Source organism: Hipposideros armiger, unplaced genomic scaffold, assembly GCF_001890085.2.
Source record: "Hipposideros armiger isolate ML-2016 unplaced genomic scaffold, ASM189008v1 scaffold_167, whole genome shotgun sequence".
Lineage (NCBI taxonomy): Eukaryota > Metazoa > Chordata > Mammalia > Chiroptera > Hipposideridae > Hipposideros > Hipposideros armiger.
Genome location: NW_017731517.1, coordinates 1808920 through 1829949, shown reverse-complemented (window position 1 = coordinate 1829949; position 21030 = coordinate 1808920). Strand labels below are relative to the sequence as shown.

At 36.0% G+C, this 21030-nt stretch overlaps 1 protein-coding gene across 5 annotated transcripts in view; it reads left to right on the top strand.

The window, feature by feature from the left end:
- Nucleotides 1-19372, top strand: part of ARID4B (AT-rich interaction domain 4B) — a 137736-nt gene extending 118364 nt beyond the window's left edge. For 4 of the 5 annotated variants that reach the window (XM_019651826.1, XM_019651823.1, XM_019651824.1 and 1 more), the window contains 6 exons: nt 2296-2494; nt 7558-8763; nt 11093-11206; nt 13504-13719; nt 14771-14917; nt 17589-19372. In XM_019651826.1, coding sequence (XP_019507371.1) covers nt 2296-2494; nt 7558-8763; nt 11093-11206; nt 13504-13719; nt 14771-14917; nt 17589-17716 — 2010 coding nt within the window. In that variant the 3' untranslated portion in view covers nt 17717-19372. Of the gene's footprint in view, nt 1-2295; nt 2495-7557; nt 8764-11092; nt 11207-11991; nt 12148-13503; nt 13720-14770; nt 14918-17588 lie in introns of all 5 variants that reach the window. The other variant, XR_002125080.1, reaches the window with a different exon arrangement.
- The last annotated feature ends 1658 nt before the right edge of the window (nt 19373-21030 follow it).

Here is a 21030-nt window from a genome sequence, read left to right as displayed (position 1 = left end):
TAGATTTGGGTACAATTGATATTGTCAGCTTATGGAAAGGCATTTTGGAAATGGTACTAAATGATCTTGGAGGCTTTTTCAGTTTCAGCGTTGTAGAAGGCCACCCAGCCAGATTTCACGTACCCATTTCCACCCTGTCCTGCCTCTCTGGTCTCCAATTAGGAGACCTGAAATAGTGGGCCTGGAGCCCTGGGTTACTGTACCAGCTGCAAACTACTCAAGAAGGAAAGGAGGCGTCTGAAGGCAGAGGAGACCCCACTCTCTTCATCATTACCTGACTGGATACTTAGGGCTTAGGACATGTTCACAAGACCCTATTGGCACACTCTCCATAGATGTTACTTTTATATATGACCTAATTACTCTTATTCTTTCTAAGACTAAATCTTTTTAATGTTTTATTAGAAAGTAGACCATTAACTAAGTTTTAGAATTTTTTTATCCTTTTATTGGCTTTTTAATATTTTGAATGGTACGTATAGTTGAGGTATTTCAGTAGTTCTGAAACTTAATTTTCATATTCAAAGTGAGGAGCTATTTACTTGACAGCTAAATGATAACCCTAGTGGTCCTAAATAGTGAAAGCTTTCTCCTAAAGTGGTTATTCTTTCTCACTGTAAAACTGTTCCATGTTTTTAAAGTTTTGGCATAGCAACCCAGTAGCTGCAGCTGAGGCCTTCTCAAACCCTTTTCATCTTAACTCTTGGTCTTTATTGGAAAGTATGGAGATCATACTATATTTAGCATTGATTTTTATCTACTAAAAGAGTCTCTGTGCGTGGCACTTAAAAAGCCAATTTCCTTACACCAAGCAAGTTTTAGGAGTAGTATTTCTCAGGTAGAGGATAGGGTAGGGATAGGAGGAACAATATGAGAATATTATATGGGGAGTTTTTAAAAAATATTCATTTAGTTCTCAGTTAAGTTCTTGGCCCCTCCTAGGCATATTAAAATTCCTGGTCATAAAGAAAGAGGCATGTGAATTTTGAAAAAGCTTCCTGGAAAATATTTGATATTGTATACCCCTCTCTCACTCTGTCTCATCTAACTCTTGAGAACCACTATTTTCAAGGCTGTCCTCTGACAGCCATTAAAAGCCGTAGTTGAACTTTGAGTGGGGTATACTGTTTCTGTCTTCAGAGGTGTATAATGACCTCTGGTATAAGGTAATGAAGTGATGAAATGGCAGCAGTAGGAAAATTAGAACAGCTCTCATCATGGATAGGCTGTGGTAGTCTACCTGCACAGAAGCCTTCTCAGCGCCTTCTGAGTATGAAGCCCAGGTCCCTAAGTCCATGTGTCTCATCTTTGAGCATGTATCTTGCACAGTCACCTGGAGGACTTGGCCCCATCCCCAGTGTTTTCTGATTTACTAGCTCTGAGTCTGGTTCCAGGAGTTTTCATTTCTAACAAATTCCTAGAAGGTGCTAACGTTGCAGGGCCAATGTCCTCACTAGGCGAACCACTACCCTAAAGCTTCTATTATATGTAATGAATGAACTTCTCTTCTGTGTATCCAGAATGATACTAGCTGTGTGCCATTTTGGGAGAATAGTGAAATAGTCACTCGGATTCTATAGTCTGATTGTGTAACAGGACTTCAGAATTGTTTACTGCTACATCATTATGTAAAGCGCTCGTCTAAATTATTTTTCGATAAATTATTTTAGGAACAAATTTTTAAAATAGTTTTTAGGAAGTATATTACAATAGTTAGCCTCTGCCTATCTATTTGTAAACAGAGAATTGGAGAAAATGTCAGTTTTTCCCCCAAACATTAATTTACCAATGAGACAGGAAGGTTGCCTTCGACTTGACTGTACAGCAGATAGTTTGTTTAGAGTTACTCCCAACTGTCAACTGAATGAAGATATTTAGAATTTTGTGATTCCCAACCCACATTTTTATGTTGAGAATGTTACAGATTTTAAAATTATCAGATTGAAATTGAGATTCTTTTTTTTAACTGAATATTTAAGCCTATTGTGATTTAATTTTGAAGAAGTTGTATCACCAATTATTAGCAGTATGGAGGTTTGCTAGTCTTAATTGCCTATCTGATTGTTAGTTTATTTCCACTATTTAAATATAAATATTAGACAGAAGCTTTTTGCTCATCCTGCAGTATTTGTTAAATAACTTGAAAAAACATCTGACTGTTTTCAGGGGCTTTTTATATGCTTTTTATATTTAATAATATATTTTATAACTGAGTTTAAATGAGTATTAACATTGTTACTAATAGTGCCTCATGATAAATTATGACTAGCGTGAGATATTTTTTTCTTAATCTAGAATAAATTAGACAAAGAAAAAGACAAAGAAGAAAAATATTCTCCGAAAAACTGTAAACTTCGGCGCTTGTCAAAGCCACCATTTCAGACAAATTCATCTCCTGAGATGGTATCTAAGCTGGATCTTACTGATGCCAAAAACTCCGATACAGCTCATATTAAATCCATAGAAATTACTTCTATTCTTAATGGACTTCAAGGTAAATATAATAAACATCCTGTTGTATGCAAGTGTTTGTTTTTAGTTTTTATAAATCAAAATCCTATAAAGGTAATTTGGTGATATTATCAAATTCTGTATTTTAATTGAACCAGAATTGTTTTGGCTGTTATTACTTGAAATACAATCAGCTGTTGATTGAGGCTTGAAAATATTTCTGTTAGTAGTAGATCCAAGGGCACCATAAAATTTTAGTTAAAATTTAATATTCACCCTATTGTACTGTTAGTATACTTTTTTTTCAGGTACCATCCTTTCTGTTGCCATTATAAAACATAGTTTATGTTATGACATATCAGACTATAAAAATTATATTGATTTTTGTTTTGTAAAGAATATTTAACTTTGCTTATCTTGAGAATGTTTATTATGTTCTCTTTTATGGTGGCATTACTGCTTAATATTTAAGGCAGAATGAAGTGCAGCTATCAAATAATAAAAAGTGATGAAGACTGGAGGGGGAGATTTAGTAAATCTGACTGGCAGGGAAAAGGGGTGGGGTACATCTGATCTGTCAGATGAAGTGAAAGAATGTATCTCCATAAAAATATTTTACATTTCTCATAACTAAGAGAGTTCGGATTTTATTTTGAGTGTAATAGAAATTGTTTCTTGTCTCTTATTCAGACGGATATTAACATGAACTCAATTCTATAAACCAAATGCTGTAAATATCCTAAAGTTCATTTTTCATAATTTTATAATTCATCAGACATACAGAACAGTATATGGAAAATGTATATAATTTAAAGACTAATATGAACATTTTTATGTCTTACCTCAGTGATAAACAAATAAATTCTTTCACTTAAAAGAATTCTTAATGTCTCCCCCAGAAGTAGTTAATATCCTGATTTTATTGTAATTATTCCTTTACTTTTCTTTAGAATTGTATTAAACCTATATATATTCTTAAAGAGGATATTGTTTAGTTTTTTAAAAAACTTAACATCAAGCATAAGCCTAGCTATCTGTAAGAAAAGATAATATTTCCACTTAGATAAAGGCTCCCTGATAATGTTATCTGAATAGAACTTCCAGGTCATAATTCTGATTTCATGTTCAGCCTCTGAAAGTTTACAAAAGCCTCTGAAAGGGAATTCAGTGGGGCAAAGTCATAAGGGAAGTCTGGGAAACACCAGGCTCACCACACAAGAACATCGGACGTTGTCATAGTGGATGACTGACAGCAGCATGTGCAGGGTGCTAAGCTGCTCTGTGTTCTCTGATCCTGGGCTTACCGATCAGGGGTAGGTCAAGAGAATGTTTCTGCTGGGTAAAATGATGTCACCAGCCAATCCCAGTAATGGCCCTTCATGAGGGAAGCTGGAGAGTTAAAACAAGCTAAATACAGATAAAGAATCTAACGGAGCTCAGAGACCATAAGTGGGCAGCAGGCACCTTGGTGGTGCTAGCCCTCAGTGTGGCTTTCTTGGAAGTAACACTGCGCTAGTCTGGACTGCTGTCCTTCTACCCCTGATGCAAGGCTCTTCCTGGGGAGACCCCATTTGAAAGGTCTCTCTTCCAAGTAGTCCTTGGAACTCCTTTGTTTTAGGTATTTCATGTCTTTTTTCACCCTCTTTGGTGTACTCTCATTGTGGTGGAGCACATTCTCTAGTAACTTTTTAAGAACAAGTGATTACAAGGAAGGATAATTTTTTAGACTGTGCACGTCTGAAAATATCTTTATTCCATTCATGGTTTAGCTGGGTTGGAAGTTTTTCCTTCATTATTTTATTAGTATTGTTCTGTTGTTGTTTTTTTGCTCCCAGTTGTTGATTCTGTGAAGTCCAAAGCTCATCCAATTCCTGATTCTTTGTATGTGACTTATTTAATTTGTTCATGATAAAAAACATTTAGGTTATTTCCGTTTTCTTATTGCAAACAATTGAACAGTGAACATCATGTTGGCATATTTTTAACATTTCAGATATTCTTTTCATATATTCTCTTTTCCTTGGTAAACTTTATTTTTTGACCATAGATCAAATTCAAGACACTTTAGATATTTCCAGGAAGATTATGATAGTTGCTGTGAACATGCATCTTATGCATATACATGAAAAAATTTGATCCCACCTGTGAGTGTAGAACACAGATAGCTAGGAGTTTCTCCCTTCCGCATGAGATGGGCTGGGAAAAGAATGAGAAGGGTGGGTGGGTGGTGGTTGGAATTCTGTGGAGAAATTGAATGTCTCCAGAGAACAATCTTCCACATTTTGGCACTAGAGAGCCCCTTGAGTAGACTAGATCCTTGATGAATCATCTAATTGAAAGCTTGTCCATTTATAAGCCATGTCAATACAGTGGTGCCAGTCCAGTTTTAGTAGGTCATCCTTAAATGTGAATAATCAAGGAGAGCTCCAACATAAAAGATGGAAACTAAAACAAGTGGAAGAAATGGCCTTTGAAGAGAGAGATAATGAAGGTAACAAAAATGAACTATTAGCTCTCTGACTATGAAATAATCTCAGAGAACCTGTATCTTCTGATTATTAAATAATTTCAGAGAACCTGTAAGTATCTGAAACCAAGGATGAAATGGAAAATAGAACAAAGAACAAGAAAAACTTGGAATTAAAATTGAAATTAAAATTCAATAGAGCACTTAAAATTTAAAGTTGAGAAAATCTTCCGGCAATATAAGAAAGCAGTGATGGAAATTTTAGAGAAGAGGGACATGGAGTGTCAATCTAGAAACAGTGAAAACAAGGGGAAGAAATTAGCAAGTAATCACATACATAGACCACTGTTGTTGGAATATATTCATGTGTTTGTATTTCCTTTTGTGTTTTATAATGGGGAGACACTAGTATTGATTCTAAAATCATATCAAACAGCACGAGGAATCAAGAAGCCATGAAGATAGCATATCTGATTTTATGTAACTGTAAAAAGCAATTGGATTTTTAAAAAATAAACGACAACTGAACACCCAGCTAGGGTTTTCTTATGATCTGTCTCACAACTATATTATTGATTTATTGATTTGTACCTTATTCCCTAGCGAGTTATGTGGTAGTAGTTGCTCTCGCTCTCTCCATATGTATACGTGTATATATATGTACATACATATATGTATATACCACTAGGGTCAAATAAGCCTTAGGGGGAGGAGAAATTAGCAAGTAATAACTGAAAGAGGAAACTGACAGGCATAAATCTTTAAATAGAAAGAGCCCACCAAGCACCCGAAGTAATGAAGAAAGAGGCATGCCATAGTACATTAATATGAAATTATAAAAAAGCAAGAATAAAAAAGTCACTACACAGGAATGAGAAGACAAATGAAAGTAGTGTTTTCAACACTGTAAGCAAAGGAGCAGTATCTTCAAAATTTTGAAGGAAAATAATTTTCAACTTAGAATTCTGTACCTGGTTAAAGTAATCATTACGCAGTAAAGTTTGAGGGTAAGACTGTATTTAGATGTGGGGACAAAGAATGTTTATCTGCCATGTACCTGTTTTAGGAAACTACTAGATAATGTGCTCTAATGCAATATGGGAATAAACAAAGAAAAAAGAAGATGTGACATTCATTTAGCTGTGAGTCTAGATCAAGAGAAAGCAGTGCAGGGGATTCCTGGAATGAGGCTGTTAGAACTGACCCCAAGAGCAGCCAGCTAGATGGAGCAGAAAATAGGCCTTCAGGTAGAGATTCCGTGACTAAGGGAACTGGATAGAATGCTTGACTCATTGGAATGATTGAAATAAATTGTGAAAGACATGAAAAAGGAAGATGTAAAATGTGTAGAACTGGACTTTTGGAAACTCTTGGGAAAATAAAAGGCTATACAAGAAAGGAAGTGTACTATTTATTTCTGCAATGAACCACATTTTCATGTTATAAATACTGCATTTAATTAAACATGTATATATATATATATATATATAGAGAGAGAGAGAGAGAGAGAGAGAGAGAGAGAGAAAGTATGGCGAAAGGGCGATAGGGGTATTAATAAGAGGAAATCCTCATTGCTTATAGCAGGCTAAACATAAATCAACAAATAGACTATTATTAAGAGATGATGGTAATAACTATCAGAAGAACTAGTTATAAGACTAGAGGCTGGGGAGGGAAGTGGATTTCTCAGTAGATTATTGTAGCTAAGATTCTAAATTCTGGAGTCAAATGACTTACAATTAGATTTCATCTAAGACTTTTTCTAGCTCTTTGGAGTAGTTTAACCTCTCTAAGGGCTCCAGGAGAGGGGTGTCCAGTGAACAAGGTCAGAAGCTGCTGGCCTTCTGTGACCTAGCCTTGAAATCACCTAGTATCATTTCTGATGAACTCTGTTAGCTGAAGCAGTAACAAGGCCACAGAGTCTCCTAAACTATAAAATGCAGGCTGATAACAACATACACCTCGCAGGATTATTGTGAGATTGAATGAGGTGATCTGTGCAAAGCACATCAAAGTACCTGGCATGCAGCAATTTTTCAATAAGTTATGTTAAAAGCATAATAAAAGCTATTATTTTTTTATACTTAATTTATTTACTATAACAAACCTTTAAGACATAAATTCTATAAATATTTTAATATAAGATTACCAGTTACTTAATTGTCATTAAGCATTCTTTAAGCACCTATTGTGGAAACCCAATATTCACAAACTCTTTGAATAATTATTGCTATTGAAAATGAAGGCTACGTTTATATAATAATACAGGTTTTAGAGTGAGAACTGCGTGGTGCTACATCCTGACTCCACTTTTCTCTGCTCATAAATTGGAGAACTTTATTATAATCAGCTTCATTGAGGTATAATTTATAGACAATAAAAATTCATGACTTTTATGTCTACAATTTGATGAGTTATGGCGAAAGTATACAGTAGTGTCACTGCCACCCCAGTCATGATATAGAACATTTCCATCTTTGAGTAAGTGTCTTAAGTCTGAAGCTCAGTTTCCTCACTTGTACAACAGAATAAAACCTGGCAACAGAGGTGGCTGTAAATATAGGAGCTAGTATATAAAGTTCCTGGCACAGAGAAGGCATTGCTATTTCATCATACTCATCGTTTTTCCTCTTTTCTAGCTTCTGAAAGTTCTGCTGAAGACAGTGAGCAGGAGGATGAGACAAGTGCTCATGACATGGACAGCAATGGCAAAGAGGAGTGTAAGGCAGACCACTTACACCCCAGAAATGATCTTTCGAAAGAAGAACAGAACAGTTCATCTTTGCTAGAAGAAAACAAGGTCCATGCAGATTTGGTAATATCTAAATCCGCGACGAAATCTCCAGAAAGATTGAGAAAAGATCTAGAAGGATTATCCGAAGATACTGATTATGAAGAAGATGAAGTCACAAAAAAGAGAAAGGATGTCAAGAAGGACACCACAGATAAATCTTCAAAGCCGCAAGTAAAGCGTGGTAAAAGAAGATATTGCAATACAGAGGAGTGTTCAAAAACTGGATCACCCAGCAAAAAGGACGAGAAGGCCAAGAACAAAGAGTCACTTTGCATAGAAAACAGTAGCAACAGCTCTTCAGATGAAGATGAAGAGGAAAAATCTAAAGCAAAGCTGACACCAACTAAGAAATACAATGGTTTGGAGGAAAAAAGAAAATCTCTACGGACAACTGGTTTCTATTCAGGATTTTCAGAAGTGGCGGAAAAAAGGATGAAACTTCTAAATAACTCTGATGAAAGACTTCAGAACAGCAGAGCTAAAGATCGAAAAGACGTCTGGTCAAGTATTCAGGGACAGTGGCCTAAAAAAACGCTGAAGGAGCTTTTTTCAGACTCTGACACTGAGGCTGCAGCTTCCCCACCCCACCCTGCCCCAGAGGAGGGCCCTGCAGAGGGGCCCCTGCAGACTGTGGCCGAAGAGGAGAGCTGCTCACCCAGCGCTGAGCTAGAAACCCCGCCTCCGGCCAGTGCCGACAGTCAGCCTGCTGAGGAGAAACCAGTGGTAGTCAGTGACAAAAAAGCGGAATTTCCAAGTAGTGGCAGTAACTCAGTGCTAAATACCCCTCCCACCACACCCGAATCGCCTTCCTCAGTCACTGTCACAGAAGCCAGTCGGCAGCAGTCTTCTGTAACAGTATCAGAAGCGCTGGCTCCAAACCAAGAAGAGGTCCGAAGTATCAAGAGTGAAACGGACAGCACAATTGAGGTGGATAGTGTTGCAGGGGAGCTCCAAGACCTGCAGTCGGAGGGGAACAGCTCGCCGGCAGGCTGTGACGCGAGTGTGAGCTCCAGCAGTAGTAACCAGCCCGAACCAGAACACCCTGACAAAGGTGAGGAGCAAAGTCTCTGCGGCCTTGCCTTAGCATTTCCCCTCACAGTCTGCTTTCGCAGCACCTCTTACTAGAACATGAAGTGCTTAAGTGAAGTACTTGTGTGAACCTGGTAAAAATGGATATTTGAAAGGTTGTTTGACTAACGAATAGTGGAATGCATTTCAAAGCTTGAGGAGGACTTCATGTCCTTTGTACCCAGGCCCAAATCCAGACCTATTTGAAAATTCATTATACACCGGTTGACTATGGCATGAGCAGCTTAAATATATTTCTGTAACATTGTTTTTGCAATTGTAATGTACAGTTTCTCACAAAGATTTTGATTTATTGACAGACCCCTCCACCCTTAACCAAATACTGTATGTAGGGGTTTGGAGCAACCAACTGTCCAGGCACTGCTTTCCTCAGACAACCGTGTCAAACTGATTTTCAAGCCTGACTAACTTGTGTGAGTTTGTAAAGGAATTTGATGCTTTCTTAGATGCATAGCTACCAAATTGAAGGACCGATGTGTATGTTAATGACCTACAGTAATACTTTTTTGATTTTCCGTGAAATTGTTAAAAAGTGGAAATTCAAATTAGTACTTCCCAAAAGTATTAGTACCTTTTGATAGTGCCATAGCTATACTTCTGTCATCATTTTTCTTATAAACCACTTCATTCAGGTGTCTTTAAATCAGTATTCTCCGGGCTGACACTTGGCTTTGAAACATACTTTTCCATTGTACAGAGAGAACACCAGGGTATGTATTTAATGTAACATACCAGGTCTTATTATGCTAGCTTTAGGTTTTTAGCTAAGCTTAAAAAGATTAGTTAAGTCCAAGTTTTTTCACACAAATGTTGGTTTTTTTTGCCAGCTTTATTGAGATGTAATTGACATGGCATTGTCACAAATCTTGACTTAAAATATTTCTTTTTGAAAAATAAATATTAAATAAAAAATATAGTTGCAATTAAATTGGGACATTCTTTGTTTTTTTCACATTCACACATACAGCTACTGGGATAGTGTTTGTGTGCCATACTGTCTCATGGAACTGCATTGTCCAGGCGTAAATAATCTTCAGAATTAAAGAAGCCTTCATCACGGATAGTTAGAAAGGCTTTTGACGAATATATAAAGTTTTAATAACTATAATTCTTAACAGGTTGTATCCTTATGTTCCACATATCTTATGAAAGCTTAAAATATTTTTTTTTTAATAAAAGAGCTATGGTATCTTATGTTCTGATAGACTAAGTCAGTATTGCCCTATTGAATCTTAATCTGGACTAGGTAAAAAAGTAAGAAACTTGAGAACTACTTCCAAATTTAGGATAACTGCCTGTTTCATTTTTGACCATGGAAGCTATTAAATACTCAAGGTTGATTTTACCATTGATAACAGGACTAAGAAACTTCTCTGTAGCAAACATGGGATAATTTTATAATATTAATTATATCATATCATCGTATTTTCCAGCATTGGAACTAACTAGAATAGGACTTTATTCATTTCTGGAAAAAGAGCTTCCTGTATAGTCTGGGAGAAAATACATATAATTAGAAAGATACAGAAGCACAGTAGATGCTGAGGACCAAATTAGTAATACAGAAAAATGTATAGAAACTACAGTTTGAAGTAGTGATTTATCAGTGAAGCCTGGGCATTAGACAAAGTTAATGGAGAGGTAGGACTTGGGTAGTCCTTGAAGAAAAGGGAGACATTTTTAATGTTTTGGGATAATTTCCTACTAGGAAGATGAAACATTTCTTAGAACTACTCTGCTGGATTTGTGAATGGTATATGTGTTAACCAGTGCCCTGGGAACAAAGTTATTGAAATAAATAAATTTGTAATATAACTAAGTGTGAATTACTAGTAAAATTTATCCCATTAATATACCACTTAAAAATTATATTAATATCATTATAAGACATACCATTAATATTTTAACCAGTAATTAAATCTTAATATTTTGGTTTTACTGAATTTTAATAAGTTTCAGGTTTTATTTTCAGCATATGCCTATTTTTAAATTACTATTAGACCCATAAACTCCCAATACCGCATTGAGAACTATTTTCAGTTTATAGCTGATTTTTGTAAGAAGGATGTTCATACTTTATTTGCTTTTTAAAAAATTAACTTTTATTGTATGCAATAATTCAGCTCATTAATGACAATTATTTTTAAAACAGTAATTTCTATAATTTATAAATCTCATAAAGAACGTGTAGTTTCAAAATTATTCTGTGCTTCTAAAATGTGGAGTTAATTTATACCTAGGAAAAGCTTGATTTTATTTTGTATTACTTAATAATCTCTTTCCCATCGTAGCCTGTACAGGTCAAAAAAGAGTGAAAGAAGCTCAGGGAGGAGGAAGTGCATCCAAAAAGCAGAAACGAAGCCATAAAGCAACAGTGGTAAACAACAAAAAGAAGGGGAAAGGCAGTAAGTGTGAAACCTCTAATTTTTAAAATATAAAAATAATGGCGGATATGGTAAACACTTCATAAGGTATATATATGTTGAATCACTATGTTGTACACCTGACAGTAGTATTATATTGTATGTCAACTATAATTTTAAAACTATGGCAATATATTTTTTTTCCACATTAATAAAAGGATATTCAGGATGTGGGATAGTTCAATATTTTAATTTTGTCACTACCCTCAAAAAAATCACACAGAACTTTTCTGATCCTAGATTAATTCTAAGATTAAGCAATTTGGTCTTCGTCAGCAGTGGTATTGATTGCTGATGAATGAGCAGGTAATCTTTTCTAAAATAACAGCCAATATAATATAAACATCAACATCTTTATGCTAGTTTTATATTCCATAGTTCTTTCCTTTTGCCATTGTATACATCACATATTATGAAATGTTTCAATTATAGATTATTTTTATTACTATAGAATTGATTGTTTTTTAATTCTTCAAGGCACAACCAGCCTAGAAGAGAACAATCAAGATAGCTTTAGAGCTATAATCCCAACAGCTCCAGTTACTACCTTTGTCTTTGGTACCCCAAATTGTGTGCCTAGGAGTAGCTATAAATGGTACATACGTTGGTTCAGTGTGCTCTAACTAAAGACTTAACTTCAGCAATGACTTTGGTGTTCATCGACCTACAGGAATATATATACTGTATTTCTCCTGAGAGCTGCACATTTTATCTCTCTTTTGTAGACAAAGTGAGAAGCAGAAAATATGTAAAGAATTTTTTTTCAGGTGCCCCACACTGACCTCCTGCTGCTCTTCCAGGAGACTTCTGCCACCTCCACTGCCTGACCTTTGCTATCGGCCGGCTTGGCTGCACTTCAGTGCAGAAAAGGGTTATGCGGCCAGCTCCCCGAGGTTCTGCTGAGCCCATATGACTTCCAGGCGGTGAATATGGCGTCCCTTGGGGCCCCGGGCGGCTGTGCTCAGCAAGGCCATGAAAGCCAGGCTGAGGCAGACCACTGCATCAGAGTGGGGCCAAGCCTTGGGGGCTTAGCTAGGAGTTGCCAGGGGTTCCAGAGCAGCAGAGGGGGGACTGGGTGGGGATTCGCTTAAGAAATGTGTTGTCAGAGAGTGGTGGAGTTTCTTTATTCCCAAAAACACCACAATGGGAGGGTTGCTATGTACGTTTCCTATCTGGAATACTTTTTCAGGCTTTGAGAGCCTAACTATATTTTCTTTTTTGGTAGCTATTAAATGAATCAATAAATATATGCCAGGTTGATCATCAGTTATTTGGAGTAACTGACAGGATATTTAAAGTGTTTTTTATTACACTATGATGTTTTTGTCTTTAGGACTTTACCATTTAAATGACATTTCCTAAGAGGGCTCTTCTCAACAAGTCAATTAACATATTCATATAATTTAGAGATATAGCTGTTGATTGTATTCTCCCATTTTAACTATTGGGCTTACACCTTGGTAAATCAAAATGGGATACAATTCTCTGAGAATAATTTAGTTAAGTGAATTAATTCTCGTGGCATCTAAAATAATACTTTGTATCCAGAAAGAGGTAATTGATGGAAATATCAATGCCATCACTTAGTCACATGGTACACTGTCAAGGTGTTAAGTAAGCATTTCCGTTCTAGTACTGAGGCTTTAGTCAGCAAAGGCAGATGTAACATAATATGTACACTTCAGAATTCTTCATAAATTACTGAATATATTTATCAGGATAAAACTGATGATTGATTTTTAGTCAACATGCTACGATATGAGTTACTTAAGAAATTCATTGTGTGTTTAGAGTTTATTCCTGAAGAATTCTTTATTGAATATGATGATTATGCATCATTGTTTCTGGCCAAAGAATAGGAAAGTATTACATGTATACAATGTAAAATATTAAAATTAAGAAATTTCTATAATGAGTCATGTTAAAAGATGCTGTATTCTACAATATGTTATGCATAATAACATGATAGAATAAAAAGCCATTCAGATAAGTACTATATATTTGGCAGTCTACCAGGTATGATGGAAGATTAGTTTGTATTTTTTAAAAAAATATTGGTAATTCAGGTAAGAAGAGTTTTTGGTTTTGTTTGTCTTAAATGAGATGCCGGTTCATTTGTACATGATGGTTTTCCAGGTTTTTAGGCAGGATCTACAAAGCAAGTTTTTTACTGTAGTAATAAATTGTAATAGTTCATTTTAAATTGTTCACTAAAATCTATGACAAATTCTTTGTTACTTTTCTGTTTACTAATGCTTTTCTTTTTATTTTTCTTTCAGCGAATAGTAGCGATAGTGAAGAACTTTCTGCTGGTGAAAGTGTAACTAAGACTCAGCCCGTCAAGTCCATTTCCACTGGAATGAAGTCGCATAGTACCAAGTCTCCTGCAAGGACACAGTCTCCAGGAAAATGTGGGAAGAATGGTGATAAGGATCCCGATCTCAAGGAGCCCAGTAATCGATTACCCAAAGTTTACAAATGGAGTTTTCAGATGTGTAAGTGACATACATTAAATTAATAGTTAATCCATAGAAACTTCATCCTAGTAACTCTTGATGGTAATAACTCTGAAAAAGAGGTTATAGCCAATTTTTTAAGAGACATAATTACCAACTGCATTGTAGAGACTTTATTTGGATTTTGATTTGAATAACCAAATTGTAAAAAAAATTTTAAGGCAGTTGAGGAAAATATCAACATTGGGTATTTCTGATATGATGTTGGAAATTTGTTTTTAAATAATCTGGTGTTGAGGTTGGGGAGTGGGTGGGGGCATAAATGAGATGCTATGAATTGCTAATTACTGAAGCTGGATGATGGGTACATGGATATATATATATATGCTTCTGTATATATGAGAACTCTCCGTAATAATTTGTTTTTCTAAAAAGAGAGACTAGCCCAGAGTTTCTCACACAGAAATATTTTTAGAATATTGAAAATTGCTGTAGAGCTTTTGAAAAATTTTTTCCCAATTTAAAAATTATACATACTCAAAAAATCTAAATAGGGCTGACCAAGTGGCTCAGTTGGTTAAGAGCTTGTTCAAGAGTGTGTGTGAGCTCTCAGCAACAGTGGCTCGAGTTCCGGCCCGAGCTGAGCTGCCGCTGAGCTGCCAACAGGTGGCAGGATGGCTCAGCTAAAAAAAAAAAAAAATCTAAACAAGAAGAAAAGAGAAAAAAATTATCCACAGTCCTGACATTCAGAAACATATACAATTTAACATTTTGGTGTCTTATTTCTAAGTATGATTTTTAATGATATACTGTGGTGATACTGTACATAAATGTGGAATTTTTAGCATATATGTTTAGGTTATGAGGTCTTTATTTCTACACACTCATTCATTTAACAAACATGGTGCATAGATTATGCTCCAGGCATTGTTCTGTGCTAGAAAGAAAATACCAGAGAAACAAATATATACAAGCCTTATTTTTAGTTTTCTTGTCTTGACCTTACTCTATAACCACATTATATGTTGTCTCTTTTATATGATAAAGTTTTGTTCAAAAATACATATTAATGAAAGTTTTAAATTCACAGCGGACCTAGAAAATATGACAAGTGCTGAACGCATCACAATTCTTCAAGAAAAACTTCAAGAAATCAGAAAACATTACCTGTCATTAAAATCTGAAGTAGCCTCCATTGACCGGAGGAGAAAGCGTTTAAAGAAGAAAGAGAGAGAAAGTAAGTGTTTTCACCTTACTTTATTTGAACATAAAGCAGTTTATGACTGCAGTTTGACTCACATGAGTGTATGTCTATATATCTTCAGGTAAGTTCTTTAATCTCTCTGCCTTATTTTCCTCATCTATAAAATGGAAAAATTTGTCTAAAGGAAAAATTATCTCAAATCATAATGTTAGTTCTTCCCTGGTGGTCTAGTGGTTAGGATTCGGCGCTCTCAAATCATAATGTTCACTTTCATGGAGCTTACAGTCTGCCCCCCAAAAATCCTAGTAAGTTTTCAGTTAGTAAAAAAACACTGCGAAAACAATAGAGTGAAGCTGAGGAAGAAGAGTTGTCTTAGTCTCTGCTTGGGCTGCATAACAAAGTACCACAGACAGGGTGGTTCTAATTACAGAAATCTATTTCTCAGAGTTCTGAAGGCTGGAAGTCCAAGATCAAGGTGTTGGCAGGTTTGGTTTCTCCGGAGGTGTCCGTCCTTGGCTTGTAGTTGGCCACCTTCTTGCGGTGTCATTACATTGCCCTTCCTCTGTGCAACAGGGAGATAGAATCTCTGTTTCCCCTTTGTCCTCTTACTGGGAAACCAGTCTTACTGGATCAGGGTCTCACCCTTATGACCTCATTTAATCTTAATTACCTCACTGACGGCCATATCTCCAAATACTGTCACATTGGGAGTTAGGGCTTCGATATAGAATTTTGGGAGACACAATTCAGTCCATGAAAGCATCCTAGGCAGAGAGAACAGTGAGTACTTCCTAAGATAGAGTTTCTCAAATTTGGAACTATTGACATTTTGGTCCAGATAATTCTTCGCTGTAAGAGGCTGCCCAATGCACTGTAGGATATTTAGCACCCTCTCTAGCCTCTACCCACTGGATGCCAGTAGCACCTCACAGTTGTGACAACCAAAAATATCTCCAGACATTACCAGATATCCTCTAGGGGGCAAAATCACCCCAGGTTGAGAACGACTACTCTTGAGTAGGAATGCACTTGGTACTTTCATGGAGCAGAAAGGAAAACAGTGTGGTGAGAAAATGAGGTAGGAGTATCAGCTAGAAGCAGAAGCCAAAATTTGTAGGCCAGCATGAGGCGTTCAGATTTTATTATATGTAGATGGATAGCTATTTGAGTTTTAAACAGAGAAATGACATGATCTATTTATTTTTAAAGATCACTGTCTGCCATGTGGAAAGTAGACTTTAGAAGGGCAATGGTCAAAGTAGTGTTGATCAGGGAGCCCAGTTGCAGTAGATGAAGGAGATGATAGCGACTCGGACCAGGATGGTTTCAGTAAAGATGAAGAGCAATGAGTGTTGAGTTACCAGCCCTTGTTGATGGATTAAATGTGGCAGATGAAGAGGGAATTAAGGATGACTTGCCGGTTTTTGGCTGCAACAAGTGACTACTGGGTGCCAGTTTTGAAAATGAGAAAGACCTAGAAAAGACAAGATTATAGATAGGTTTTGGAGCACAGAAAGGATCAGACATTCTGTTTTAGGCATGTTGCTTTTTGAAGAGTCTATCCAGCATCCCAGTGGTGATGTCAGGCAGACAGCAGGATATGTACATGTGTAGCTCAGGGGAGAAGTCAGGGCTAGAGATACAATTTTCAAGTAGATTGCATATCTCTTTACAATAGTTACTCCAAGTGTTTTTATAGGCCCCAGTCCTTGAATAAATTCCTTAGGAAAGAAATGTGGGTAGTAAAGAAGAAAAGCTGGGGCAAACCAACTTTTAGAGCAGGGGTCGGCAAACTGCGTCTCGCGAGCCACATGCAGCTCTTTGGGTACATACATGTGGCTCTGAAGTAAAATTGAAAATGAAAATAAAACTAACATAGTTTCACTTATAAAATTTTTAAATGATATTATTCACATAATGGTGATTATGTAAAAATATATTTATGGCTCTCAATTTTTAAATTGTTGTGAGGGACAGGATTGGCTCTTCCAGGGGTCGGCAAACTTTTGAGACAGAACGTACCCAAAGAGCCGCATGTGGCTCGTGAGCCGCAGTTTGCTGACCCCTGTTTTAGAACTAGGACTGAGGAGAAGCCAAAACCAGCAACTTGAAAAGGAGTAGCCTTCAATGAAGAAAACCATGAAAAGATGGCCAAGGAAAGAGTTTTAGGAGGAGAGTGGTCAGCTGTGTCAAATGCAGTAGTTGAGCTATGTACCCTTTTGTTTCAACTTTAAGAAGCAATTAGCCTTCCATTCTCATCACCATTTAAATTTATAAGAAACTCCAAACATAGAAAGATACAGGAATTAGGAGGAGGGGAAAGATTATTAGGTGGATTACAGATTTTTCCTTTTGGATTCAAACCCCTTTTTGACATTTTTTCCTTGTTACAGAAAGTCTAGTCTCTATTTTATTTTCATGTCATAATAGAGAGCACATGATTTTTTTTCCCTCTTTGATCCATGCAGGAGCATTTCCTGAGCTCTCCTTTTTCATTACTTCTGTAATTTGGCACTGTCTAGGTACTTGAGATACACTAGGTTTTCCTTTCTTTACATTATGGTATTGTGAGAATTGACTGCTCTTGTAAGCTAAATGATTTTGGAGAATACAGCAGAAGTTTAGTCTAGAGGACTGGTGTTTTACTTCTTACTGTTGTACACATGTTTTATTAAGCTGTTGACTTGGTTTCCCTTTTCCGTAGGTGCTGCTACATCCTCATCCTCTTCTTCACCTTCATCTAGTTCCATAACAGCTGCTGTTATGTTAACTTTAGCTGAACCATCAATGTCCAGCTCATCACAAAATGGAATGTCAGTTGAGTGCAGGTGACAGCAGGACTTGCTAAAGCACTTTGCACTTAATGGCTGTTGAGGGCCACGTCTTTTTTATACTGCACAGTGGCACAAAAAAAAAAATCAGACAAGCACTATTTTATATTTAAAAATTGTTTCTTGACAAGCTGACTTGGCACTTAAGTGCACTTTTTTTATGAAGAAAAAGTACAATGAACTGCTTTTCCTCAAGCAATAATTGTTTCCAACTTGTCTGGGAATTGTGTGTCTGGTAACTTGAAGGCCTTCCACTGTGGCAAATGGAGGCTTTTCACTGCCTGTAGAGATAATACAGTAAGCGTAGTTATTGGGTTGGCCAGAACATGGTAAGATAACTTACTGTATATGTATTCCCTTGTATTTTGTTAAAGCTGGAGCATTTGATATTTTTCCATTTATTTATGAAAAAATATGAACCTATTTTCATTTGTACAAGCTAATTGTTTTTTAAAGCAAGTCACCTTTGGGTGGCTTTAATTGTATAAGTCAAGCACATGTAATAAATTCAAAACCTGCAGTTAACAGGATATCAAACATCAATCCTGGTAACCAAATATTAAAGATTCTCTTTAAAAAAGACTGAACATGTTTACAGGTTTGAATTAGGCTAAAAGGTCTTGCAGTGGCTTTTCATGCCCCTTCAAATTGGAATGGAACTACTGTACTTTGCCATTTTTCTATAAATCAGTATTTTTTTTTAATTTTGATATAATACATTGTGTGAAAAAAGAAAATGGCTAATAAACTGTATTAAATCTTAAACAATGTATAAAGGTTGTACTTAGCCAGTTCAAAGTGTATATTTATTCATAATGAATTATAACAGTTATATTTTTGTGTTTTCTTGTAAATGTTTCTTTTCCTTAAATACAGATAATTCATTTGTATTGCTTATTTTATTATGAGCTACAACAAGAGGACTTCAGGAACAAGTAAACTGTATTAGTATGGTTCAAGGTTGTTGATAGGAACTGTCTCAAAAGGATAGTTGTTATTTTAAGTATAAATAGCTAATCCGGGTGGTAGGCCTATAAAAAAAAAATGCCTTGTATAAAAATCCAAAATGAACTCAAAATTGTTTTCACTTGTACTGACTTTATGTTGTATGATTCCAATATCTGTTCTGTTTGGCACTTGTATTTAATTCTACACCTTTGTAAGACATTTGTATATTGCGGATGTGTTCATTCAAGCTATTTAATACCTGGCACTGTTAATACACAGTACTTTACTGTACAGACTGTTTTACTGTTTTAATTGTAGTTCTGTGTACTTTTTTTGAATGGGGCTGGCATGTTTTATTTGTTTTCTGGCAATACGACATGTGAGAATTTCGAAGCGTTTTGTTGTAGATGCTAATGTGTCAGAATTCTTTACATTCAACTTTTCTAAGAAAAGCATTTTCAGTCTTGTAGTGTGTGCTTACAGTAACTAATTTTGTTGAAAATGGTTTCAAGTTACTCAAATTTGTACAGGACTGTAAAGATTTGTTGACAGCAAAACATTGAAGAAAAAGCTTATAGAACAAAAGCTATAAAATATATATTAGGATCTGCAAACAATGAAGAATTATGTAATATATTGTACAAATGTAAGCAAAGGCTCTGAAATAAAATGCCATAGTTTGTGAATCCTTGATTTTGTTTCTAAAAGATTAAGTAATTTTAGTTCATTTCTGTATGTGATGACTGATTGGAACATATATCTCCAGCATGTATTATCAGGAGGGGTTAATTGACATACAGAAAAGGGAACATTCTACCTATAAAAATTAAAACTCCATCAACCAGAGAAAGGATTTATTAGGCATTCTTACATCTTTGCATGCACTATTTTGCTTGAGTCTGAGCATGAATACTTAGGACTTGGAGATTTGTCTAAAAAAGAAAATCAAAGTTGTTTTTTCTTTAACACACTTGAAATCATTACCAGCAGCTTCTTCCCTCCCCCACCCCCCACCTTTTTGGGTCTTTAAATTTAAATGGACCTTTGTGGGTCTCTCATACTTTTAGTGCATTGTACTCACTGCACATTGGAATAACTGGGCATTGTTACAACGATCATCAATGCTCAGGCCCCACACTCAAAATGTCGTATTTAATTGGTCTGAAATAATTGGTCTGGGATGGTATCTGGATGCTGATTTTTTTTGTAAGGTCTCCAGTGATTTTAATATGCATCTGGGTTGAGAACCACTGCTTACTTCAAAACCTTTTTTTGCCCCGTTTAATGAACTTTCTACCAAGAGAATATCCTTTCTTTAAAACAAAAAGAAAATAAACTATTTTAAGGCCTAAAAAGCTCACATGTGTACTAAAGCACCTTTGGGATGACTTTATTTTCACAGAAATTGGTTTAACTTTTAAGGGATGAGTTTTAGTGCTTAGGAAGCACTAAAATCTGTTTAGTGCTTCCTAAGGTCATAAAATGCTGGACCCCAGAAATGCTCTGGGAATTTATTGTCAAATGTATTTTGGAAATGCTGTATATAGCACATCCCCTTGTAGCGGTTCTCAACCTTCCTAATGCCGCGACCCCTTAATACAGTTCTTCATGTGGTGATCCCCAACCATAAAATTATTTTCGTTGCTCCTCTATAACTAATTTTGCTACTGTTATGAATCGTAATGTAAATATATTTTTGTTTTCCGATGGTATTAGGCGACCCCTGTGAAAGGGTCGTTCGACCCCCAAAGGGGTCGCGACCCACAGGTTGAGAACCGCTGCCTTAGAGATTATGTTAGCATACTAAAAACTTGGAGGCCTCTGAAGAGACACCTGGCCATCTTCCTTTACCCGACTGTCTTCAATCTTACCCGATCATGAAACCCTGTTTTTCAGGGAACTACTAATATCACCTACTTTGTTACAGAAACAGCTCCCTACAGGAGAATGATTCCAAACTCTGTTGGAGTTGAGGTTTACACCCTTGGGCTTCTCTGCCCTCTTCCTGCTTGTGCTCTCTTCTTCCCAGCTTCTCTGGAGACTTTGAGAATTTCATGGTATTACTAGAAATTGACTTCAGTTTTCCCCTGGTCACCCAAACTACATTTTATCAACCTGCTTTATAATCTATAATAAAATTAAGATGGTATATTTTTAACAGTATTCTCCAAAACCTTTTTTTCCTACTGAAATATTGACCTGAGAGTCAGGTCTTACTAATTTTCTTAACCTGGAGAAATTGGGGAAGATAGAGCAAATTCCATGAAATCCCTAACATTACATGTTTCGTTGGCATTTTTCTGTGGAAAGAATCCTTATATTTTAAGAAACTCTTTAAAAGGGGTTAAGTGATCTCTTAGTGGTTAA